Source organism: Crotalus tigris, unplaced genomic scaffold, assembly GCF_016545835.1.
Source record: "Crotalus tigris isolate CLP2741 ecotype Arizona unplaced genomic scaffold, ASM1654583v1 scf7180000017937.1871474, whole genome shotgun sequence".
Classification (NCBI taxonomy): Eukaryota; Metazoa; Chordata; class Lepidosauria; order Squamata; family Viperidae; genus Crotalus; species Crotalus tigris.
This window is the reverse complement of record NW_024096729.1, coordinates 1,377,066-1,404,349: the sequence shown is the minus strand read 5'-3', so window position 1 is coordinate 1,404,349 and position 27,284 is coordinate 1,377,066. Positions and strand designations below refer to the sequence as shown.

General features: G+C 36.9%; 1 protein-coding gene across 8 annotated transcripts in view; it reads left to right on the top strand.

The window, feature by feature from the left end:
* The window catches only part of DGKI (diacylglycerol kinase iota), a 260,970-nt gene extending 234,019 nt beyond the window's left edge, over positions 1-26,951 (top strand). For all 8 annotated transcript variants that reach the window (XM_039344770.1, XM_039344773.1, XM_039344772.1 and 5 more), the window contains 5 exons: positions 14,072-14,109; positions 17,457-17,577; positions 20,489-20,525; positions 24,323-24,422; positions 25,183-26,951. In XM_039344770.1, the coding sequence (XP_039200704.1) occupies positions 14,072-14,109; positions 17,457-17,577; positions 20,489-20,525; positions 24,323-24,422; positions 25,183-25,299 (413 nt within the window). In that variant the 3' untranslated portion in view covers positions 25,300-26,951. The remainder of the gene's footprint in view (positions 1-14,071; positions 14,110-17,456; positions 17,578-20,488; positions 20,526-24,322; positions 24,423-25,182) is intronic.
* Positions 26,952-27,284: the final 333 nt, after the last annotated feature.

Below are 27,284 nucleotides of genomic sequence, written 5' to 3'. Positions count from 1 at the left end.
ACTGGTTATTGGACAGAAAATTATGGACATTGAATGAGAACTTTAGACAAGAAGTTTACTATTGAGATTGTGGGAGAAGTAAAACTTATATCGTTTTTGGAAAATGTCTTATGTAATGTCTAAATATGTGTTTTGGGATAATAATATATTTCAGTTTTAAGTTTTAAACCTTTAATGATAATATTGTTTAAACCTGTGTTTTGAAGGGATTATAATTTGTTTATTTCAGTGAGGGGATTCTAATAAATTTGTGTTTCGAAGGGAGTATAATTTGTTTAAGTTTCAAGTAATGCTTAAATTTGGTTTTTAAATATTATTATTAATATTTCTAAGAGAAAATAATTTGTTTAATTAAATGTCTAGATTTGTTTAGGAAAGAAAGTAATGCTTAAATCTGTGTTTTTGGAGAAAGTTTATATAGAATGATGATTGTATTTAGATTTGTTTAGGATTTAAAAGTGTTTCAAGCTTTTAAATATTATTATTAATATTTTTAAGAGAAAATAATTTGTTTAACTAAATGTGTCTAGATTTGTTTAGGATTTTTAAGTTTTTTTTTTTTTTTTTTTGGATAGGTGAGAAGATTATGAAGATTGAAGGAAATATGTATTTACTTTAAGTTTTCTAAGAGTATTTAGTTTTAATGGTACAACAAAGGTTTATATGTTTATTTTTTTGTATTAGGATAAAGAAAGAGGGAGAAATTAGATTTTACATTATAGCTATAGATATTCAAAGAAAGTAATGTTTAAATTTGCGTTTTTGGAGGGAGTTTATATAGAATGATGATTGTATTTAAATTTGTTTAGGTTTTAAAAGTGTTTTAAGTTTTTTTCTCAATTAAGCCTGTACTCAGCTCTGGGAAGTCTAGGGGAGGGTTTGGGAGGTTGGGGAGGAGGGGGGTGAGGTAGGGTTGGGGGGGGTATGGGAAGGGGATTTGTTTTTGTAAAAATTTAAAAATTTTCAATAAAAAAAAATAATAAAGTTGGAAGGGATATTGGAGGTCATCTAGTCCAACCCCCTGCTCAGGCAGGAAACCCTATACTATTTCAGACAAATGGCTATCCAGTCTCTTCCAGTGTTGGAGCATCCATTGCTTCTGAAGGCAGGTTGTTCCACTGGTTAATTGTTCTAACTGTCAGGAAGTTTCTCCTTAGTTCTAGGTTGCTTCACTCCTTGATTAGTTTGCATCTGTTGCCTCTTGTCCTGCCTTCAGGCGCTTTGGAGAATAACTTGACTCCCACTTCTTTGTTGCAACCCATGAGATATTGGAATATTGCTATCATGTCACCCCTTGTCCTTCTCTTCATTAAACCAGACATACCCAATTCCAGCAACCATTCCTTATATGTTTTAGCCTCCATTCCCCTGATCATTTTTGTTGCTCTTCTCTGTACTCTTTCTAGAGTCTCAACATCTTTTTTACATTGTGGCAACCAAAACTGGATGCAATATTCCAAGTGTATCCTTACCAAGGCATTGTAGAGTGGTATTAATACTTCATGTGATCTTGATTCTATCCCTCTGTTAATGCAGCCTAGCACTATGTTGGCTTTTTTGGCATCTGCAGCATACTGCTGGCTCATATTTAAGTGATTGTCCACTAGGACTCTGAGATCTCTCTCACACTTACTACTATTGAGCAAGGTACTACCTATACTATACCTGTACATTTGGTTTTTCTTGCCTAAATGTAGAACCTTACTTTTTTCACCAGTGAATTTCATTTTGTTAGATAGCGCCCAGTGTTCAAGTCTGTCCAGATCTTCCTGTATCTTAAACCTATCTTCTGGAGTATTGACTATTCCTGCCAGCTTGGTATCAACTGCAAATTTGATGAGTTCCCTATCTATCCCCTCGTCCAAATCGTTGATGAAGATGTTGAAGAACACTGGGCCTAGAACAGAGCCCTGGGGCACTCCACTACACACTTCCCTCCATGTAGATGCAGTTCCATTGAGGACCACATGCTGAGTATGGCCAGTCAGCCAGCTATGAATTCATCTGGTGGTGATGCTGTCTAACCCACATTTTTCTATCTTATCAAGTAGTAGGTTGTGATCTACTTTATCAAATGCCTTACTGAAGTCCAAGTAAATTATATCCACAGCATTCCTCTGATCCACTAATTTTGTCACTTGGTCAAAGAATGCAATAATATTTGTCTGACATTCTCTGTTTTTGATAAACCCATGTTGGCTTTTAGTAATGACTTTGTTTGCCTCTAGGTGTTTGCTGATTCATTGATTGATTATCTTTTCCAGAATCTTCCCAGGTATTGAGGTCAGGCTGATAGGTCTGTAATTTCCTGGATCTATTTTTTCCCCTTTTTTGAAGATGGGAACTTCTTTTCCAGTCCTCTGTTAGTTCCCCAGTACTCCAGGATCTTTGAAAAATATAGTTCAGTGGTTCTAAGATCACATCTGCCAGTTCCTTGAGAGCCTTGGGGTGTAATCCATCTGGTCCTGGTGATTTGAACTTGTCTAGGCTGGATAGCTGCTCATTTACCATTTTCTTGCCTATCTTGTGTTTCTAATCTGTTTTTTATGGTACTGTTTTTGATAGATTGGACTGTTTTTTCCCTTTGTGTAAAGACAGATGCAAAAAATGAGTTAAACTATTCTAATTTCTCCCTGTTGCTTGTCACCTTCTTGCCACATTCCCCCACTAATGGACCAATAATTTCCTTAACCTTTTTCTTGTTTTTTACATGTTGAAAGAAGCTTTTTTTGTTATTTTTGACTTTGGTCACACACCTTCGTTCATTCCTCACTTCATTTTTGCAGGCTTGGGCTATTTGCTGATATTCTGCCTTAGTTATGTGCCCCTCTTTCCACTTTTTATACTTGTCCTTTTTATCTTTCAATTTATCAGAGAGTTCTTTATGCAGCCATGCTGGTTTCTTTTGAGAGCTATTATTTTTCTTCTTTGTTGGTATTGTGTTAGATTGAACTTTTATTATCTCGCTTTTCAAAATTTCCCAAGCTTCTTGAGTTGTTTTCCCCTTGAAGATTCTTATCCATGGAATCTTTCCCAAGCTCTCTTTAAGTTTATTGAAATTAGCTCTCTTAAAGTCCAAGACTCTAATCTGACTGTATTCTATTGCTTGTGCTTCCATAATGTTGAATTCCAATATTGCATAATCACTTCCCCCCAAGGTTTCTGTGGCTTCAACACCTTCTATCATTTCATCTCTGTTAGTGAGGATTAGATCCAATATGGCTAATCCTCTAGTTCCCTTCTCTACTTTTTGGGAGACAAAGTTGTCTTCTAGATTTGTCAAGAATTTGTTTGATTTTCCACTTGGTGCAGAGTTTGTCTCCCAGTTGATGTCAGGGTAATTAAAGTCCCCATTACTATTGTGATGTGTTTCTTACATTCCTTAGTTAGCTGACTAGCAAAAAGTCTGTTTGGTTTGGCGGTTTATAGTATACACCTATGGCAATGTCATTTCTCCCCGTGCAACAATATCCCCCTGCATTCAAGACAGTTTTCATCATTGTTGTTCATCTATTTCTGTAGAGATGTAGTTATTTCTTATATAGAGAGCAGCTCTACCTCCTCTTTTGTTTGGTCTGTTTCTTTTAAATAATTTAAATCCCTCTAATTGTGTGTTCCATTTGTGGATTTCGTCCCAACATGTTTCCGTAATGGCAACAATATCATATCTGCCTTCATTTACCTGAATTTCTAGTTCACCCTGTTTACTGTTCATACTCTGTGCATTGGTGTATAGACATTTGAGTCCTTTATGACTGACCTTGTGTTTACTTTCTACATAACCTGTGTGGTGCCTGAGTTCCCCTATTTTCTTACCACCTGTTTGGTTAGTGCACTTTGTGTGGCACTCATTATTAAAAGCTTGATTTTGCTTGACATCAGGGTTGATAATCTTGTCCATACACATATCTATGTTACATGTACTGATAACCCTATAATATTTAGATTGCTGGGGACAGGGATGTTCTGTTTCAATTAACTCACTGTCCCCATTGTTTAGTTTAAATATTCCTCCAGAAAATCTGTGAATTTATTGCCAAGTAACTCAGTCCCTTTCTTGGATGGATGCAAACCATCTCTTTTGTACATTTTTTCATTGGACCAGCTGCAGACATTGTGACTAATATAACCAAAGCCTTCCCCTTTACACCACTCCTTTAGCCACATATTGAATTCTGCTATACACTGGCCTTTTCCATTTTGCTCCTTATACACTAGTAAAACCTCTGAAAAAGTAAGCCTACAGCCTATCCTGCTAAGTTCCTGCCCCAAGCTCTGGAAATCTTTCTGCACAAAGAGTACATCTTTTTGGGACAGATCATTAGTGCCAAGATGTACAATAGCATCCACATCACAGTCCTTGCTGGCATTCTTGGCTATTTTAAAAATATGTTTCTTGTCCCTACCTTATGAAATCTCTTTTTCTTCTTGGTTAAATGTTTTACAGGCTGCGCAAACAAAAGATCAAATATAGAAATGTCAACAAACTCTTAATCAAAAGTCTGATACAAAAAACCCCTCATCTTGGTCTATCCCCAGAATTTTTAAGACTCTGTTGAATAAGCACATTTGATTATTTTTGGGAGGGGCTTTATTCCTCTTTTCCATGTTAGTTGACTTTGCAGAGATTTTAAAGTATTTGTAGTGCTTTTTCTGAAATAATAATTAGGTCCTTGTGGAATTCTTTCCATAGAGGTGCCAGTCCAGCACTGTAAAAATTCTCTGCCAATTTTTGTTAGTGCTTATTCATTCTTCAGATTCTAGTTGAGTCAAATCTTTCTATTCAAGAAAAAAGCAGAGTTTATTTTATATCTCTCCAATTATGTCTAACTACTTTGTTTGCTGATGAGATGAGATACCGACATCTATGAATTTGTTAAAATTTTGCTGGGTATGGAGAATGAGTTGTTATAAGATATGGTGGTAGAATATTTGCAATTATTTCTACTTTTATTTTTTTAAAAAAATTTTGTTACCAGTTTTCTTCCACTAAATAGGAATGTCATCCATTGAATGGGGAAGCTATGCCATGATTGGTCATTGGAGAAAACCATCTTTCCCCCCCCAATATTGTAACATCTAGGGAACAATGGCAATTCATAATGCAACATAATTCCCAATGAAAAAGTTTGAAAGCTTATGGTGCAATCAAGTTGAAGCATTTAGAAAGTTGGGAGTGAAGATAGCTTAATTTCATTTGGTGCTGTGCTCTTCCCTAAACTAGTAGATTTTGTCCTCTGTCCACTAGGTTTCAGAAAATTTGTGCAAGGGATATTCTAGAATTCTTGATAGTTGGGTTCTTATTCAGTTTCCTTATTCAGTTACTAATATGGATGGATGGATGATGTGCCATCAACTTGGTGTTGATTCTTAACAACAAACAAATAGACCTTTTTTCAGGATGACCTATCTCTATTTCTAACCCAACCCTTGAAAACTCCCAGTAGTGAATTTCTCACTGCTGTAATTGAGTCCATCCAATTCAGCTCTTGCAGCTAAATATTCAAGAAGAGAACACCCCAAAAAGCTATAAGTGTTATTATTAAATTTGTCACTGCTCAAAGTCTCAACAATTCAGCTCTAGTATACCTGACATCAGTTGGGCTTGCTATGCATTAAACTGCTGATTCAAAAAAGTGATTGGTTGTTGTTTCTGCTGAAATTTCTTTCTACTTTCCTATCTACTACCCCTACCCCTGACACAGATATAATAAAATAGCTTGCAAATCTCAGGTATTGAGTAACACATCTTACTTTTTTGGCGGGGGAGGGAAGAAGCTTTTTTTTACCTAGGTTATCAAATGTTTATGGAATAGGCTGATGTGAAACATTAGCCAGATCTCAACAAACTTTGACAAATGAGATTTTCTCCTAAAAGTACCATAAAATCATATCTTTCTGACTACTAAGTAATAGATGGCTTCAATTTAGTCTTGATTCATATACCAATGCATGCTATTTTGCCTTAATAATAAATTGTAGCTCCAAAGACAGCTATGTAATTTATATAATCTTATCTATCTACTATATCTATGGTCATTTCCTTCTTCTACTTCCTTTAATCCTGGCAAGTATAGTCTTATATCATATGCCCACCTAATGCAAGTTTTTATCTTAAAAATCACATTCAGGATTTATTTGGTGCATGATTAATTGATTGCTTTTTCAGCATGAAAGCATTTTTCTTGTTCCCATTCTTCCTATGTCCAACTTTCATAATTGCCCATTAGTGGTAGAAATACCATTGCTTTAACTGTTTTGATCTTTAATCATAAAAATAATCTCACCTTATCAAAGTTTGTCATTTTGCCCTAGGTAGGGACATGGCCAGGGTCAAAAAGGAAATAATGACAAATAAAACTAAAACATTAAAAGAAATAATAGGCAAATGAGCTGAACTAGATCTTCATGCAGGGCAACTAGTAACCAAGAATACATATAGTCTGTAATAATAACAACAAAAATAACTTCAAAACCCACCACTCAGCTTAACCAAAGTAGCTGAGACCAAGAATAAGCACAGAATCCAGTAGTAATATACAACATGCCAGATGAAACCTTCAACATTTAAACAGGAGCACAACATACCTTAATGCAGGCAGGGAACAGTAGTAATAGTAATAGCAGTTGGCAGGAAGAATCTTCTCTTTCCTTGACTCTGTCAAGCAATTGTTGGCCTTTAAATAGCTTCTTCTACCTGAGTGTTTATCAATAGAAGATAATATTTGTTGTCAAGGTTGAACTGTGGGGTCCTTGGCAATCTCTGAGTTTGATTGGAAGAGGGTTCTAGCACTGATGATGTTACCTAGTTGGTTAATGAAACATCTGCAAGAAAACAACCAAGCTCAGAGAGCACCACGGACCTCACAGATCAGTGTTCCTCAGCCTTGTCAACTTTAAGATGGATGGACTTCAATTCCTAGAGTTCCCCAGTTAGGATGAGGAATCAGATAGCACTGGAACTGATTTGATCTAAAATAGCCAAGTCATTCTTGTTGGCTTTATTATTTAAGCGTCTCTTATTGCTATCATTTCAAAATGGATCAGATGATTGGCACAGTCTGTTTGAAATAATGAAATGTAAGGACAGATTTTATGAGTTTGCAAAGTGAGCTGTGTCTGTGGGAAATGCCTGAGAGGCCAAGAGTTTTGAGAACGGTTGTCAGTTGCTGTCTCTTTTTTGGTCAGTAATAGTCTTTCCTTAATGCAGGGATTCTCAACCTTGGCAACTTTAAGACTTGTGGACTTCAACTCCCAGAATTCCTCAGCCAGGATTATCAGTTGAAGTCCATAAGTCTTAAAGTTGCCAAGGTTGAGAACCCCTGCCTTAATGAGATGGCTGGATGGAGTCACTGAAGCAGTAGGTGTGAACTTAAACAGACTCCAGAAGATGGTAGAGGACAGGAAGACCCGGAGGAACATTGTCCATGGGGTCGCGATGGGTCGGACATGACTTCGCAATTAACAACAACAATGTTTAGCATTAACCCAGATGTTTCACTTTCCATTTTAAATTTCATGATGAGCTACTTACTTTTAGCTGATACCTGCTTATTTCAGAATGTTAGTACTTGGGCCTTCTATTTTGATTCTGTCATCATTTCTCATTATGTCTGTCCTAAATATATTGTATATAATTATACAAGAGTGGGAAATATGCATTCATTTTTCACTATCTCCTGTTTTAAACGATTCTGTCTTTCCAAACAAGCTCAATCTGTGCAATAATTTCTTGTTCATTGTCCAGGTAGTTCCACAGAATAATTAAATATTTTGGCATAAATATCAGCCTTAATATGTTCCACTTTCTACCATAATTTATATAAAAAAACAACAACCAGTAAAGCTCAATCTCTATTTATTTGTTCAATAGATTGATAAAGCAGCCCATTTCATATTCATGACTCTGGGTGGCTAGTAATTAAAACAAAATAAAAAAAGCAAAAACACCACCAGTAATTAAAAACATAAATAATATAACATAGCATATAATAGCAGCTAAAAAACAATCACATCCTTTCATGGTCAGCTTAATCAAGAAATGGGCTCATCCACAATACCAGGGCTCCAAGTTTGATGGCAAAGCCAAGATTTGGATGCCTTGTGAAAGGCCAGAAGTGTTGGGGTAATTCTATCTTGAAGATGATGATGTTCCAAAGGGCAGATGTCATCACAGAATAGGCTCTTTTTCTGTGGTCCCCCCATATGGCACTATCTCATCGATGGGATCAGGAACATGTCTGTCCTGCCATATCTAATTGGACACATAAGACACAACCATTTTATTTTATTTATTTTATTTATTTTTATTTATGAGACTTATATACCGCTTTAAGTGCAAGCACTCTCTAAGCGGTGTACACCAGTAAGCAATGTATATATATATTTACATTGCCCCCAACAATCTGGGTCCTCATTTTACCTACCCGGGAAGGATGGAAAGCTGAGTCAACCTTGAGCCGGTGAGATTTGAACCGCTGACCTGCTGAACACAGTCAGCTAAAGTGGCCTGCAGTACTGCACTTTATATTTTTCTGTTCTTTCCATTTTGCTAGTAATTTGATAGCACATCACTCTGACTTTTCTGAAATACTTATCCATTTAGCTTTACTTTCTGTTCTTTGTAAAAGAAGCAAAAGGTTGCTTGCATGTAGGATTACACTCCTGAGAATATTGTGGACAGTCAGGAAAACAAACCAATGGATCATTGGACAAATCAACCCAAAGTTCTCACTTGAGGCACAAATGACCAGGCTCAAATTATCCTACTTCAGAGACGTTATTGTATATGAAGACCCAACTCTCTGGAAAAGAACTTTCCTAGCTCTAATGCTAGCAGAGATGGACGGACAAATAAGAAGGGGGTAACCAGCAATGTAGGTAGACTCAACTGATGAGTGCACTGTCAAGACTTGAAAGAAAAGGTTAGGATAGATCAGGGGTCCGCAACCTCTGGGCCATGGCCCACTACCAAGCCTTGAGCTGATCAGAACTGGGCTGTGGAAGTGGTGGGTGAGCATGCACATGCACGCATCCTCTCTTGTGCGAGCAGAGGTGAGCATGCATGCACACATCCTCTCTTGCGTGAACAGTGGATGAGCATGTGTGTGCGTGCTCCATTTGCATGAGCAATGGGCGCACGTGCTCACTGCTGGTACAAAGGAGCTGCGCACAGACACGTGTGCTTGCTCACCACTCAGGCAGAACCATTCCCTGTCCTTCCCTCCCTGTCCTTTCCACAAAGGCGGAAAGGTTGGGGAATTCTGGGATAGCTCGTCTTGGAGAAAAATTGTCTATGTGGTCACTAGGAGTTGAAAATGACTTGATGGCAAATAATCAAGAATTAGTGGAATATTCTCATACATTCCCTTCTTTGATATTGGCATGATTTTCCAATCTCTAGTCTTCTTCTATATTTATTGACAGACATTTTTCTCTCGCAGTTTTGAACAATTCAGTGGGCATTTCATTTGCACTTGGTCCTTTCTTATTTCATAATTGATCTATTGCTAGTTCTACCTGATGTGTGGAGTTGGTTCCCCTCTCTACAAAAGTTTCTGTCATTCAGGGATGTTGGGATGTCAGAATAGTCATGATGGCAATTGCAGCAGGATAATAAAGCCCTCTTTTTCCTTCATTGTTGTCATGATACATAAAACGGGCAAGACTTCAGACACGCCCTTGACCCAGAGCAGATACCTCTGCTCTTATTCCAACCCTTTCCTTTTTTCTTTTTTAATATTGTCATGCATTTTCTTTTAAAACTTTGATTTCTATTAGATGTTTTCCATGATTACTTCTGCATATTCCTATCCTAGCTTTCAATTTTCCTGGGATATTTATTTATTTCCCATTTTGCACTATTGTTCTCTACTTATTCATATTCTTGGCTGAGATATAGTTCCTTGCCTATTTTTTCCCCTTGTTGTAGGTTTGCATTCAGTTGTCATACATCTTCCTTGCTCAAGACTTTTTATTATCTTTACATCTTTCTTTAACTGTCATAATAGTTTATTCTGAAATCTTCTTGTATCATTTTCCTCTTGAATTTTAGGGATTTCCCCCCCTCACTTCAGTTTTTATGATGTTTCTTAGTTGTGTCTATAACTTCTTAAGTATACTGAATTGGTTTTTTTAAAAATGAACTTATATCCTGACTGTATGTCCTCCAAATCAAATCTATATGCCATAGTCTTTCTTTTTAATTTAACAAGTTTAACCAAAGGATTTGACACCAATAATGCATGATCTGTTCTACAATCTGCACCTGGAACCATCCTGGCTGACTGCAATTTATTTCTCCATCATCTGTTTCCTATTAAGTTTTATTCTAGTGTTGTGCATCCAATGATGTCCATGCGTTTATGCTGCGTAAAACAAGTATTAGCAATAAAAATGTCTCCTCATTGTAGTTTTGCTCATGCCAAATTTCTTGTAATTCCAAGTTCCTCCATTTCAGTCAGCCACTAGTAGTATTCGCTTCTTTGGTTTTAATGTTGTAGAAAATTAGCTTTTGCAATTTGCCATAGAATTCCTGAAAGTCTCCAATTGTTGCATCTATACTAGATACATACACTAGTAGAGTATTTTTTTTTGTAAAAAAATTTTATTTTCAATTTTGCAATACAATACAATCTTAAAAATACTTCAGATAAAAAATAAAACAAATTAATACACACCATTTTTGGTATTGCTCACCCATTTCCCCCCAACCGCATCTACCCTCTAATCAGCTTGCCTCTTTCCCTCTTCTTTCTCTTTCTCCCTCACCCCCTCTCCTCCACCTTCCTACTTACTTCTCACCTCCTTCTATCCTCTCACTCCGGATGCAGTCCGGGGGAAATGCCCGAGCAATTCCTCTCTCCAAATTGAAACCTCAATATTATATACAATAAAACTATTTCTACTTATCTGAATTACTAAAATTTCAACCCATCCTTCCCCCACCCCCCTCCCCCACCCCCACCCCCCTGACTTCCCAGAGCTAAGTACAGGGTTATACAAATATACCAAACATAATCTATTTAAGTTTACTAATTATACAATAACCAAAATCATACTAACCCTTAATTCTCTTCAAACTTTAACATCATAAGTTTATAAACAAATTCATTACTCATAAAATAAATGAAACTTTGTAGTTCCATACTTCTTCTGAACATATTCTATCCATCTTCTCCATACATTGAAATATCTCTCTTGTGAATGGTCCTTTAAATAAGCAGAAATTTTGGCCATTTCTGCTAAATTAGAAACCTTAAATACCCATTCTTCTAAAGAAGGTAGAGTATCCTTCTTCCAATATTGATCCACCGATAATCTTGCTGCTGTTATTAAATTCAACATTAAAATAGTTTCTTTAACATCAAAATCCACAAAATACCCAAAAGAAATAACTGGGGATCATACACTAGTAGAGCATTGATAGATACTCATTATATCTAATAAATATGAGTCTTTATTTATTGGGTGATCAGTTACTTAGCTATGCCATTTTTCAGAATCCTTATCACTCCCTTCCCTTACATGATGTCATGCCATGAATAATTGCTTTAAAATGTCTCATCTATTTAAATCTACTTATTGCACTCCTAAACTTCTAGTTTAGTATGCTTCATTTCCTCTTCAACAATGTCGGGTTTCCTTTGGTTCATGCATCTCAAATTTCATATTCCAATTTTATGTGCACATGTAAAATCCTCTTTCACTCTTTGCACCATTAGTAACCCGTTGTCCTAGTAAATACGATCTGGTCACTCCAAATCTGACTGAAAGAATTGCATTCTAGTGGTTGTAGCTTTCTGATATTATCAGAGAGATTCAGACATACTCATACCATTTTCATGACCTCCTGTTTGCCTTTAGAACTGTTCTCTTAGGTAATCAAATCAAATTAAATCAAACTTTTATTATGGTCAAAGACCAGCATAATTCTTTTAGGTAGGTTATCTTCCCTGAAACCTACAGACATTATATATTGTGGAGCATGGTTAGATTCTGGCCGTTGGACTTTACCAAAAAAGATGATCTAACCTAGAGGTCACTGCTTGCAAGATAATTGAAATTACTCAGCTATCAGGGTGAAAAATTCTATCAGTGATATATATGACTTTTCTCCCTAGTTTCAGCACACTATTATGCTCAGCTTGTTGAAAGAACATCTCATAGGGATGAGTAGAATTTATAGATGAGACCGTAGATTTTCAGCACTGAATTCTTATCTCTGGATTTACTCCTCCAATTAATCTGTTATAATACTTCACTGGATTTTTTTCTGCATTTCCTAATATTGTCATTTGATGAAGAACATGTTTTGATTATTGCTCAAAGCAGAAAAATACTTTAGTGAAATTATTATGGTGGGCTATGGAGTTCATATACTATTATTATTTGATGAAGTGGTTAAGAGGTGTATAATTGAATGCCCTATTCCTCCAACATTTCAGCCTTCATTTGATCACAAAGAAAGATATCATGAGGGATGTTCATAATTTTTTTTTTTTAGCAAGGCAGTTGGGAAGCCTGTAGAATAATAGGGAAAATGAATCAAAACTACACAATAATACTTTTGGCAGCAAGAAACTAGAAAAAAAAGACAGAAAATAAATTCTAAAAAAGATTGGATAATTCTCTCTGACACTGAGGTTGGAAAAAAATACCTGTTCTAAATTTTTTTTGATAAATTGAAGGACAGACTTTGGCACAATTTTAATCTATATGACATTGCTAAGAAGAAGTAACAAAAAATTGCCACTAAATTCTTCTTTATACATTTTGAGTGAATTTACTTTGTGTGAATTCCCAGCCTACATGGTTTATAATCTGCTTATAGAATTAATTGAGAACCTGGAATAGGTTCAAAGAAGGCTAGTGATGATGATCAGGGAATGAGAAATAACATCTTATGAAAAGCAATTAAAGGAGATGGACACCTTTAGTCATGAGAAAAGAAGACTGGGGAGGATACGGTAGCACAAGTACTCAAGAATGTCAGAATATTAACACCTATCCTTTACTGTTCCAGAGTTTAAGAATAATAAGTTCTTGGGAAGGCAGAATGCACTGAATATTACAAAAACAAATCTGATAATGAGAATAGTTTGACAATAGTTCTGAGAGAGAGAGAGAGAGAGAGAGAGAGAGAGGGAGGGAGGGAGGGAGGGAGGGAGGGAGGGAGGGAGGGAGAGAGAGAGAGAAAGAGAGAGAGAGGGAGAGAGAGAGAGGGAGAAGTTAGGTCTTACTAAAATCTAGCTTTTACTTTAAGTATAGTGAATGTCTATTAGCATTAGCTGGGCCCATACTCTGCACTCAGGGCAACTATATTACTATATTATTGGTAATTACTTTTACTTACAAAGTATTCTTTCCATGCCCAGTTTATGTTCAAGAGCTTATTGTCTAACAAAGATAGGCTTAAGATACAGAAGGATCTTGACAGACTTGAATATTGTTATCTAACAAAATGAAATGCAATGGTGAAAAAAGTAAGGTTCTACATTTAGGCAAGAAAAACCAAATGCACAGATACAGCATAGGTGATACCTGGCTCAATAGTAGTAACTGTGAGACAGATCTTGGAATCCTAGCTATTCTCCAAAGCACCTGAAGGCAAGACAAGAAACAATGGATGGAAACTAATCAAAAAGAGATCCAACCTAGAACTAAGGAGAAATTTCCTGACAGTTAGAACAATTACTCAGTGGATAACCTGCCTCCGGAAGTTGTAAATGCTCCAACACTGGAAGTTTTTAAGAAGAGACTGGAAGGCCATTTGTCTGAAATGGTATAGGGTTTCCTGCCTGAGCAGGGGGTTGGACTAGATGACCTCCAAGGTCTCTTCCAACTTTGTTATTCTGTTAAAGACTCCTGCTGAATTCAAATCAAACAAATCAGTTAATTTAAACGCAAACTAATATAAGCCTCAAAATGCACTGTTAAAAATCCTTGGATGATCATGTCTGTAGATTATCAACCTCCAGAATATATTCAATTAACATAATCAAGAGAAATAAATGCCTCTTTTGTCAGGAATAAGTATGAATGTTAATAATATCTTCTTTTGTCTTTGCAGCACTTTTACAATCAGTAATAGCTGGCGATTTTCTAAGAGTAAGTAAAAGAAGTTATCATGCTATATATTTCTTTGATAATATGTGTTACTAACAATTTGTTTTTATACACCATATGGTGACATTCAGGATACTTCCATATCACTGTTTTGCCCTACATTGGGATCAATTCCAGTTCTCTTAGAATTCATAATATTGTTCATTTTAGGTAGCATAGATGATTTATTTTGGACTTTACTCCAGATTATTAGAAACCATAGCAAGTGTGGTGTTTTCCTGTTGTTGCAATTCTCAAATCCTTATGGGAACACTTGGTGGGAACAGTCTCCTTGTGCTGTCTTCTGGCAGTCCTTAACTTCTCTTATCCACCCTGCCTCCCCCCCAAAAAAATTCAGCATTCTGTTCCTGGATCGTATCCAGTTTTGGGATATAGCTTCAGAAACATTAATTCCTTGTATCTTTTAGCCAGTGACCGCTAGTGGGCTTTAGAATAGTGATAGCTCTTCTCTGGTTTCCTCTGCCTGGAGAAAAAATAGTTAGGATTTTCTTTTTGGCTTGATTCTTACAGGAAGAATGAAACAATTTCTTTTGCCTATTTTTTTCCCCCTCTATCATGAAGGCAGCTCAGAGTTACAGGCTGTACTTTTATAAAATTGATTTAACCTTGTGCTTCTTAAACAACTATGTTTTCCAGATACTTATGACAGCCGCATATGAACTGCTAGATATAAATTCAATAAACAACCTGGAAGATGCTAACTAGGGTTACCTCAATTTTTCTCTCTGTAGAGTCTTCTTATCAGAGCCAGTTAGAAATTGTCTCCAACCTCTCCCAGTTCAGTCACCATAGCAACATACAACCACATCTATTAGGAAAAGCATTTGGCAGCAAACAGGAAGCCTCCCTTTAAAAACATCCAGAGCTTTGATAAAGATGTTTAACAAATGCAAATTAACTTTAGTTTTGCAAGGACACATTATGTGTTGTTAATGCATCTGACTGGAATGAAAGGTCCTGTGATGAGTATGATCCTAAATCTTGTAATACATTTCCTATAATGCTTATGCTTTGTTACTTTTGTAATTCTTATCATTCCTTGTTGCCATGCTATACATGAGAAAGGCACACACACACACATATATATTTCAGACAATCTTATCTTCTAGCAACTTCTTGGGCAAATTTTTGCAGTTTTTACTATTTTGGGAGGTGGTTTGCCATTGCTCCTTCCTAGGATAGACAGTATGTAACTAACTCAGACACCCAGTGGGCTTCGTGCCTAAGATAGGATTAGAACTCATAGTTTCCTGATTTCCACCTTCGTATCTTAACCATTACACCTCAGTCTTAGATACATAGCTCTTAGTCAATAGATACACGACAATAATCATATTGATGCTTTCAATGTGATTAAATAACAACATCCAATTTAGGGTTTTTTTTTGTCTCTTTTTGTTAGTTGTGAAGTCATGTCCAAACCATCCCGACCCCATGGACAAGATTCCTCCAGGCCTTCCTGTCCTCTATCATCTTCTGGAGTCCATTTAAGCTCACACCTACTGCTTCAGTGACTCCATCCAGCCACCTCATTCTCTGTCATCCTCTTCTTCTATTGCCCTCAATCTTTCCCAGCATTAGGCTCTTCTCCAGTGAGTCCTTCCTTCTCATTAGGTGGCCAAAGTACTTGAGTTTCAACTTCAGGATCTGGCCTTCTAAGGAGCAGTCGGGGTTGATCTCCTCTAGGACTGACTGGTTTGATTGCCTTGCAGTCCAGGGGACTCGCAGGAGTCTTCTTCAGCACCATAGTTCAAAGGCCTCAATTCTTTGGAGCTCAGCCTTTCCTATGGTCCAACTTTCACAGCCATACATTGCAATTGGGAAAACCATGGCCTTGACTATACACACTTTTGTTAGCAGGGTGATGTCTCTGCTTTTTAGTATGCTGTCTAGATTTGCTATAGCTTTCTTCCCCAGGAGCAAGCGTCTTTTAATTTCTTGGCTGCAGTCCCCATCTGTGGTGATCTTGGAGCCTAGGAAGATAAAATCTGTCACTACCTCCATTTTTTCCCCATCTGTTTGCCAGGAATTGAGAGGGCCAGATGCCATGATCTTGGTTTTCTTAATGTTTCAAGCCAACTTTTGTACTCTGTTCATTTATTTGAGCTGTCCCTACCCATATTTTGGAATGCAATCCCATTGAAGTGCCAACCTCTGTTTGAGAGGATTTCATTTCTTTATTCTGAAATACCTTTCTAATCTTAAAAAAAGAGAACTAATGCTGAATGAACAATCACAAATACCTTGGAATTTTAGTATCATTGTAACTTCAAAGACCATTAGCATTAGAATTTAGGTAAGATTCAAGTAGCTGCCAGAATAAGCAAAGTGCACCACAGTCTGTTGTCTCATGATTTGATATATAACCAAACTAATGGTACATTATCTGCTCTCCTTTGCACTTCATTGTAATTTCAGTATTTGCTGTGAATGCAGTTCATTTATTAAACAAGTTCCAGGAAACCAAGTCTGATCGGTATTCTCTAATGCCAAAGTGAAAAAGGGAGAGGATTCCATACCCCTCCCCCCAGTAATTATCCTTTGTTTTGGAGCAGTTGAAGTTCAATTCAAAGATTATGTTTTTCTGGTTGGCAGATCACACTTATTTCAGATTTAATTTTTTTTCCAGTGTAAATTTTTGTATATGTTTTGTTTCAGGCAAGTTGTCCAGTGCATAGGTTAGGAGTATTCTTATTTCTTCTCAGCTCTACTGTCTTGCTGGTGCTTGAAAGAGGCCTTCTCAACTCATTCATTCCCCTGATCTATAACTCTGAGTAGATGGAGACACAGTGGTGATAAATTTCCATCACAAATTATCACCCTACAAAATCTATCCAAGCCATAATTCACAGATTTCTCCAACCTACAAATTTCAAGATATGTTGAGACTGTTGCATCCAAAATTCCCACCTTGAATGGCCACCAGGTTGGAAAAGGCTGCCATTTTGATCTTGGATAAAAAAAAGAAGTGTCCAGTTATGGGATTGTACCTTTGACCTTGACTGACCTCAGCAAATGAAAAGAGAATAGTGGCCAGTCAAAGAAAAGTAAAATGCTCCTTCATTCCATTCTGCACCAGTAGCTTGTCTTTCCTCTATCTCTAGGAATCTGTACTTGGCTGCATTTGATAAACAAGCAGCTGAGTACATTCGTTTAGGCCAGCATGGATGATATTACCTAGTTCGGTAATGAAAGTCTGCAGGAAAACAACTAAGCTCAGAGAGCACCAAGAAACCCACAATCCAGCCCTGAGTTACAAATATTCTCTAATATTGGTACTGAAATGAAGTGATGATTTTGAATAATTACATTTTTTCTCTCTATTCCAGTTTGTAGAATGGTGTAAAAAAGGAGCTAATCTATTAATCTGGGGTCCTGACCACTGTTCCTTGCTTCATCATGCAGCAAAGACTGGGCATGGTGAGATTGTAAAATACATTCTAGAACATGGTGAGTGAATTATTCATCCTGTTTCACCTACTATTTATATGGGTGAATTTAAGGGAGTAGATAATTGTCTTGTCAAATCTATTGTTTATTTGTTTCTCATTCTGAGCCTGTTTTATGAATTAGTATTCTGAAGAGTTATATATAAATAGAGGAAACTGCCTCAAATTTCTCAGATAGATCAGACTCCTGAGGCTGGAATTAAGGAAGAAATTCTGTTTGGTTTTTTGCTTCTAATATAGCTAGTATAGAATTAGTTTTACAGAGACCTTTACAGAGTGACTGAAAAAGCTGAATAGGCCCTTTTTCAGCATATGCATACTCCCTTTCATTTGAAAAACTGGAACAGAAAATGGAACAACAGTCATGGTAAATGGTTGATGACAAAACTTACATTTGATACTTTTCCATTACACTCAGAAGATTTTTTAAGTGCTTAATAATATCTGAAACCATGTCCTCTCTCTCTCTCTCTCTCTCTCTCTCTCTCTCTCTCTCTCTCTCTCTCTCTCTCTCTCTCTCTCTCTCTCTCTCATCCCTGTGGGTGGCATGTCTCGTTCTCAATCTCAGTCTCAACTTCTACCATTATTTACATTGTTTTCTCATTGATTATAGTACTAAAAATTACTTTAGCCAGAGTATTTTCTAAATGTATTATGGAATATGTATGATTATTGCTATCATGCTGTCCTAATCAACTTCAAGGTTCTTTCTGACCTGTCCTCTCCCCTCCATGTTTATCAATCATACATATGTCATATGTGTGGGGGTTACAAAAGATAATAGATAGATTGCATGTAAAGGGAACAGGGTAAATTTCTCTTTTTTTGGCAGTTGATATTTAATACAGAGCGTGGGATTGTTTGAGAAGGAGAGAATGGCAATCACGGGGCCCTTTTGTTGGGAAATTCCATAGGACTTGACATTTTTGCTTTCTCTGTTCTCTTACCATGAGCTCAGAGATGGACTAGCTATCTGCCATTTCCCCCATCCTCTGCTTTCTCACATGTAGAAGAAAGCTCATTTGCATCCTGGGAAACCACCAGTTCATGTGTGTGCTTAAGCAACTAAAGGCTGGGGGAGGAGAAAGGAGTTAATAATTAGAAAGAGATTGATGATTAGAGACATTAAAGGCAGACTGTGGTTCCCATGGGGGCACCTGCTCCAATACTACCCATGTTTTATTCCTTTCAAGTGAGAGTGCCCCCATTATTTCCTCTTGATTTCCCAGAGCCCTTTATTTATTTCTTTGCCTCCTTGCATCTCCTTCCTTCCTTCCCACCGTCCCTCTTGTTTTATTTTATTTTCCCTCCCTGCTGTTTTGCTTGATGGAAATCTCACTGATGCGTTTCCCTTTTGGACTTGCCTTGGGTTAGTTGGCGTGCTCACTCTCCCTCTGCCAGGCCCCTTTCTTTTTCTTTTCTCACTGTCCCTTGCTAAGACAGCCAGCTCCCTGCTGTGGCAGAAGGACAGTAGCATTTGCTTTTCCAGTGCCAACCTTTCCCACATCTGTGTAACTATTGTTCTGCACCGGAGGGGGATTTGGAATCATTAGCTGGCAGCAAATAGCAGCTCTGAGGGACAGAAAGTTAGAAGGGGGAATTTATTTGGAGGCCCATAATGTTGAATAAAATCTCATAGTTCACAATTAACCTCTTCCTACTTTACTTTCTTTTTGGCTCCACTCTAATTTTCTCTTAATCTTTAGACTATCACCGGCTGTTCAGTGTTTAAGACCTTCAGGAGTTTATAAAGAACATAGTAATGTTTATTTATTTATTGTTATTCTTGTTATAAATTATTTGCTGCTTCCTTATTACCAAACTCAGGGATCTGCAAGGAAATAAAAGGTGGTTTTTTTTTTTTTTGCTACTCTTGCTTAATTGTATGCTATTAAGTCAATGTTGGGTCTTAGCAAACAATAGATATATTTTCTTCATTGTTATTCTAGCTGGAATCAAATCTACCAGATCTCAGGCAGTAGATTTTCCTGAATCTTTTAACTGGTTCTCCAACTGGAGATGTTGTACCAGGAACTGCAGCATGCAAAGTACATTTCTCACCCATAAGTTATCTCCTCTCTACAGTTACTTCTCATATCACATTCTTTCTACAAGGATATATTGGGAAAGGGGCCTGTTCACCTTTGTTCTCTGTCAATAGTCTAAAGCAAAGACCCCCCATACCTGCATGAAGTTTCAGATTGTCCATCAACCCCAAACATTTTTATATGAAAATAATTTAATAAATACTACTTTAATAATAATATTGCTGCTGCAACTGCTACTAGTAATAACAATAACAACAATGGATACTCCCATTAACCCTTGGGAGTTGATATTGACCATTTTGGGGAACCCTGGCCTAAAGCAAGATTGAGACACAACTTTCACTGGGTGAGAAAGGGAATGAAATCCTTCCTTTTGCCTCTGAAGGGTGATGGGGTAAAAATATCTTATCCAGTTTCTAAATTTACTCAGCTTGGAGAAATTATTTGCTCCCCCTTCTTTCCAGAAGGAGAAGAAAAATCGTTTGGTTGATATGAGCGATATAGCTTATTGTGAGTGAATATCTTGTTTCCTTATATCATCATCTTTCCATAATTCTGCTACCTCCCATAATTTAATTCAATCTCAAGAGGGCTTTTCAAGATTGAGAAGTACCAGCAACTAAGAATGATTATAGAACTTGTAAAGAAAAACATTAACTATTGCATCCTCACCCATCCCCAGTAATAAGGTAGGCTCCAAAAGCACCCTGAAGGAAACATTAAAGTACTCTGAGGATAAGCTAAATACAAAAACAAAACAAGAGTCTTCCAAGAGGAAGAAAACTTCTGGGAGAGCAGGATGGGGAACAGACTTCAACATCCAGTAGGAAACAAGAGCATCATCTGTTTTACTTTCTTTTGTAGGTCCTTCTGAGTTACTGGATATGACAGATAGTGAAACGTAAGTCTTGCTCACTCAGCTTCTCTTCTCATATATTCACTTCAGCTTACTTTTAGTTGCATAGAAAATCAAAACAATGTCATATAAGATTAAGCATAAAATAACAATTTTTTTATAAATATTTTATTAATTTTCTAATTTTACAATCATGACTACTTAATAAACAATGTGTTTTCTGGGTCTATTGGTAATTCAGTGGTACATATTAATTTTCTCAGTCTACTTCTAATAATACACCATCCAGTGCTTCCTTGGTCCTCTTTTCTTCCAGTGGTATGTATTTTTTCACACTGGGCAAATACAATTCTTGTTACTGTTAAAAATATACAGTTAAATATAGACATCTTCATCACATTTTTCTAGTGTTACACATAATATTGATAGTGTCAGTTTATAATATCTTTTCTAGCCAGAACATATCTCAATTGTATTTGCACTTAAAATCCATTTGTTCAATCAATATCCTGTTTTCCCCGCTTTTTAAAAATGTTAATTTCCCATCAATGTTCAAAATAGCTCTATCGCTTATAATTTTCTCATAATAAACTATATTTGGATAACCAAAAGCTTCCCTTATTCAAACCCTTTTAAAATTTTCATATTTCCCATCTCATAACAAAGTATAATATTCTAGTTACAAATCCTATCCTTCTAATTATAATAATACTTTTATTTCTAACAGTTATCTATTTTCTTAACCATATTCAAACATCTGTTTAATAGTATAATATCCCATCTAATAGGTCAAAACCTCTATTTTCTTCAGTCTTACTCTAACTTTCTTCCTTTGCCAAATAACTTTCCAAGTCAATGCATTTGAATCATCAAGTAATTCTTCCTCTGTTTTTGTATATATTGTTTGGAATGAGGAAGAGAATTTGACTGAAGTATTTTGGGAAGAACGCTCAACCCATTTATATTCATTAAACAGCATGCGTCCTTCTCCTTCAGTTTTTCTTTTCATTTCTTGTTTGTCAATATTCAGCATTTCTCCTAACAGCTTTACATCTGTTCCATCAGCTCTTCTTCCTTATCCTCAAATGTGTTCTGAGGTCTTGACAAGTAAGATATCTTTTCCATTTCTGGTGTTATCACTGCATCTTCTAATTTTTTATTTGTCTGTATCTGTCTTTAATTCCTTCCTTTAGGTCCTCCATCTTTGGATCCGTTTCTTCTAATTTCCCTTCTGTTTCTGGGTTACTAGTTCCTTCTTTGTAGTCATTGTCTGGGTTTGTGTTATTTTTAGTCTCATCCTGAAATAAAACAATTGTTTTATTGATTGATTTTAACATAGAAAGAATTTCTTTCTGAGATTCATTAACATGTTCTTGCTGGTATATCAAGCTGAGGGCTTTGGACACATGTGTTAAAAATGGTTTTTTTACCATTTGCAGCTAAGTATGGAACACCCATTTTGTTTTTGTATGTAGTCTTTAAAGTCTAATAGGGTCCCCAACACAGATAAGCAGCCCAAGAGGGTTTTTTCCCCTTTTCCCCGGTTTAGTCTATATAAATGAAAATTTCCAGGAACAACAAAGAGTCTTATCTAAGTCTGGGCTTCAAGCCAAGTTTCCTTTAAGCATAATAAATTGTAGTGCTATGATTCACCACTAGATGTCATGGATACCATCTTCCAGCTTTCTGAATCCAAGCCTATTTTACAGACTTTCAAGTATCCTTTCTAAAAAAAGGTCTCAAAGGTACTTTTAGTCCCCAAATTTCAAAGCTATATATCTGTATTAATTCCAAATTGATCTTAAAGTTTCCTCTATTTTCTCCCAAAGCAATTAATTCACCGCTTTTCTTTTCCTGAGGGAGTGGGGCAAAAACTTCCCTTCCCTCTCTTATCAGGGAGGATTCTTTGCTTTGGGCATTCTTTTTTCCAGGAAAGTAAGGTCATAAAAAGAGGATAAAGTCTCACCCAGTTCCATCCATGTTGCTCAAAAATTGCTAGTTAGTGCTTATCTTCAGTTGTCAGCAGCTTCTGACTGGTGACACGAATGTAGCCAGTCTTTCCCCCACCAGTTTGGAGAGCTTCCTTGGATCCAATGGAAGGGCCACCACCCCTCCATGATTGATGAGGATCCCCTCCTTCTTCACCTCTCTGGGGTGACTTTTGACCCTTTTTAGGGTCCCCAGCGGAGCGAAATCAAATCCATTATGCCACAATGCCTAACCGGAAGTTCAGCATAAAATAACAATTTAATGTGTTGATTTACGCAATGTCAGCCTATCCATTCCTATTTCAAGAATATATTGTATTCCTTTTAAAACTCATGACATTCTGAAATCCATAGTTGTCTCCTGAACCCCCTTCTCTCCCACCCAAGTATTACAGTCCTGTCTATCAAATCCAAAATGATTACTTTGAGGACATTATTAGAGACATGAAAATTCACTACAGATTACGTTTTTTGTTTTTGTTTTCCCTCTAATTCTAAATATAAAAGAGAAAGGAAAAAAAACCTTTCAGTTCTAGCCAACATGACCAGTAGTGGTGAAAGTACTGGGTCAAATCCATGTTTTACTCTTTTATGCAAAATATGGGCTTCTTCCCATCCCCCATAGGGACTAAAAACAATTTTGTAGAAATTCTTGGGGACAAATAAAGAGAATGGCTTATATTGAGGAAAAAGATTTGGATTTAAATTTCAGTTTAAAAATTGTTCAAGTTGGTGTACTCCTTTGTAAGGGTCTCTTTGGTTCCTTCCATTCAACTTATTGTGCCTCAGAATGATCATTTGACTCTGCCCTATTGATCAATTACCAATATGGTGCTATTGGGAGATTGTTACCCAGAAGAAGCTGGGGAAAAAAGGGCTCATACATTACTGTGAAACAGTATATGAACTGGGGGCCACCATTAAGTAAAAAGTCAAAAAATCTATACAAGGCTTTAGATACCTCTAAGCTATCACCTTTCACTAATATTTCCTAATTTCAAATTGGACAAATTAAAGGAAAGGGAAACAGATTGGCATAATGCTAGTCTAAAAGCATTTGAAAGGAATAACCAGATTAGTGACAATTTAATGGTGCTGTAAGAAAATAGAAATTCCCCAAATCTAGCTGTTGTTGGGATCCAGTTAATCTATATTTCCATCTCTTAGCTTCTGGATAGAATTAATTTCTTTCCTTTGTTCCTTCTGTAGCTACTACAATAAGAATATAAAGATCCATCATTAGGCAGCCTGTGAGAATCACAGCTTGCACTTGCAATCTCTGCTAAATCCTTTGGTTTGAGCCCAAGCAAAAAAATGGAATAAAACTTCTTCATATTTGTTTAAACATTAACGCCCAGCTTTTATAGTGTATACATCTTCAGAGATGACATAATATTCAGTTCCAAAATCTAGAGGAATATACAACATAAATATTGATGTCTGTTTTAAAGGTTTTTAAAACATACACATGCAAGCATACTCTGCTGTTTGAAGCCAAAGAATTTTATTGTTCAGATTTTGGAAGAAACATGGGAATGAAAGAGAAGGAAATTTACTCTGCAAGGGAATTCATCCAAATGGGCAGGGGTATAAGGGAAAAAAGCCATCATGTAAGTGATTTAAAATTGGACTTCAGTGTAGGTAACAACTTAATATTCAGTACGTTGCTTTAAGCATAGCAATAAAACAAAACAAAACTAAAATGAAAGTTTGAGCACTCTTAAAACCATATTCTGCTGTACCAAAGATGTAGAGGACAAATTAAGAAAATGTATTTGTGTCAGCAATCCTACAAATTATGTCCTGTTGAATGTAATTCATTATATTGATAGTTTTTTTCCATTAAACACCCAGGGGTGAGACAGCATTGCACAAGGCAGCCTGCCAATGTCACCGTGGCATCTGCCAGATGCTGGTAGAGGCAGGGGCATCGTTGGGGAAAATGGACTCCAAGGTAACCAAATCAAACCAAACAAATCCATTTCAATAATTCTGTGTGCAAGTAAAGTCAATATGTAGCCAACTTGGGCAATGACTTTGCTAATATGTTGAGAGCCTCTGTGCTTGCTTGTTTTTCAGCACACTTTCACCGAGTTTGCTTGGATGGAAGCCCTGCTGATTTTATTTATCTATCATTTGTCACTTACTATTGACAATTTCAAGTTGGCTTTTAACAGTAGCCAAAACTATGAAATCTACAAGAATATATGTAATGTAAAACCATAGTGTATGAGCAATATAACCAGCTAGTAAATCAGCACTTTAAAAGAGTTATGATCTTGAAATGCCATTTATGTCTTGAATAATGGGATTTCATGTAGTGCCTATACTGATGAAGATGTTTTTATTTTAAATTGGAGGCCACTGCATAGTTCTTGTAACTAATCAATTTAGGATTCCAAGAAAATATTGTTAGGTTGTAGCATTCAAAGATTGGTTGGTTTAAGTGTTGATTTAAAACAGGACTTCACACTTAGCACTCATCAAATCCAATCTCATTGGAGTGTTCTATATGGTGGCCCACTAGAACAAGTCAACAGAATTGTCAAATGCTAAATATAACTGTATTTACAAGTGAATTTAAAAAGTGAATTCGTATTCAGTCAAAAAAGGAATAAGGAAATGAATCCTCATGCTCAACGTGCTGTACGTGTTGGTTTCCCCTTTCTATTGCTGAATGTTTCTCTTTCTTTTTTTCTGCCTTACCATTATAGGGTAAGACACCTCGAGATAGGGCCCAGCAGGCTGGGGATCCAGATTTAGCCTCCTACTTGGAGAGTCATCAGAATTACCCAGTAGTGCCCCACGAGGATCTAGAGACTGCCGTGTGATCTCTGTGGTGTGCAAGAGAAAAACTCTAGGAAATGATAAAGCTGCACCTGAGGTACTCTTGAGGTGTCGTGTGAGGAAGAAGCAAATGGAACCACCAGTCTCTCATTCTCCGGCAAACTCTGAGAAGAAGCCACATGTTTCTAAGGGCTACGGAAACTTGCCACGGAACTGTTCCCACATGTCAGCTTGTAGGGATAAAGGAGGAGACTCAAAGGCCTGGAAAATCCATAGGCCAAGGAGATGTATTCTCACTGCTCTTCCTAAGTAGCATGAATGTTTCCCATGTTCCTTTTGTAGAATCTATTTGAATAAATAACAGCAACACAAAATGTGAGGGAAGAAACAAAATAACACAAATATTCATAATCCAGTCAAACATTTATCTTCCTCTAACACTTGCCATGAAACTCTTGTGTTTCCATTTTCATGCTCTATATTCTTCTTTCAGATGCTCTGTTGCACATCAGTAAACCAGCATCTGTCTCTTTGTGCTAAATTTTCACCATTCTGGATTAAATCAACTCTGTGTAAAAGGATCTGGAATGCTCATTGCAAAGCCATATAATGAATTCTCGCTTTATATACTGTCCAAGATTGCATTATTACATCATTGCTTCTTCTGAACCCATTTCCTTCCTGTGTTCTTTGGATATATATTAAGTCTACTATAGAAAGAATCATGCAGAAGAAGTGATTTTATTATCTGTTTATAAATATGAAGGTGTAAATATAGGGCACAAAGAAACAGATCAGGTGATAGGAAACTGATAAATGTCTCTCAGAATATTTGTGAGTTTTACTCAGATTCTAGAGTGAGAAATTCATAGATTCATTTCAGACCTTAGGCTTGGTGGTAACCTACGAGTGTCCCAAAATTGCAGAACAAAAAATGCACCTCATAGTCACTTTAGTGACCTCTCTGGTGAGATATCTTGGTTTCTTTTTTAATGGTACAATTGACTACAATAGACTAGCTATTTTTGGTCTAATATTGACAAACTTTGGTACAAAAATGATTCAAGATGCCAGATCATGATCATGGGAAATATATCCATAACATTTTCTGCTTGTTTATTTACATTAATCTGTAGCTTTTTTACATTGGCTAAAAGGTAAATTTGGCTAAATTTCCTTCAAGTTAAGTTTGACTTAAAACTCAATGAACAGATCCCTTTAATATTTTTGGGCAATTGTAAGCAAGTAGTTTGTTACTGTCATCCTTCTGGAATATTTTTTCAATGTCCCTGTCTAGACTATAGCCAAGTACTTTCTGGAACTGCCCCATTCAAGTTCTGAACAAGGCCAGAGATTAACCAGGTACTGTCACATGTTGAGACTTATCTTGGATACAAGAAACTAAGCAGAATCTATGAGCTGACAGAAAATCAACATACATCAAATGAAAAGATATATACAGTACTCTAAGCTTCTCTAGCATAGCCTTCCCTATCTATCTTACTCTTCTATGAGGTACACATTTGAGATTATTGACTTGAGAAGATTATTCAGAATGTTGCTTAAAATTGTAGCTTGAATACTGCCTTTAGAACAGTGGTTCTCAACCTTTTTAATGCCGCGACCCCAATTGGTCGTAAGTCGAGGACTACCCAACCGGTCGTAAGTTGAGGACTATCCAACTGGTCGTAAGTTGAGGACTTTCCCTGCCCGGGAACACCGCGCATGCGTGGTGCCACCCCCTGCGCTGGCCGAGACATAGCTGGCAGAGACAGAGCAGGCCGACCACAAGCTGGGCTACCAGCTGGCCCAGCCCAAGGGAGATAAGGCACCCGCCGGGCCCCACGCGTGCCTGCAACCCTCCCTGCGCCCACCAGCCTCCCACCTCTGGCCCTCTTTTACTTACATTTTTAGTAGTTGCTCAGCGGGGGGTGGGGGGTGGAAGCTTCCAGACAGCTCGCCTTCGCTGCAGACAACTTGCAGCACTGTTTGCAGAATGAGACTTTTGGCGGGATGCAGGACAGAGACA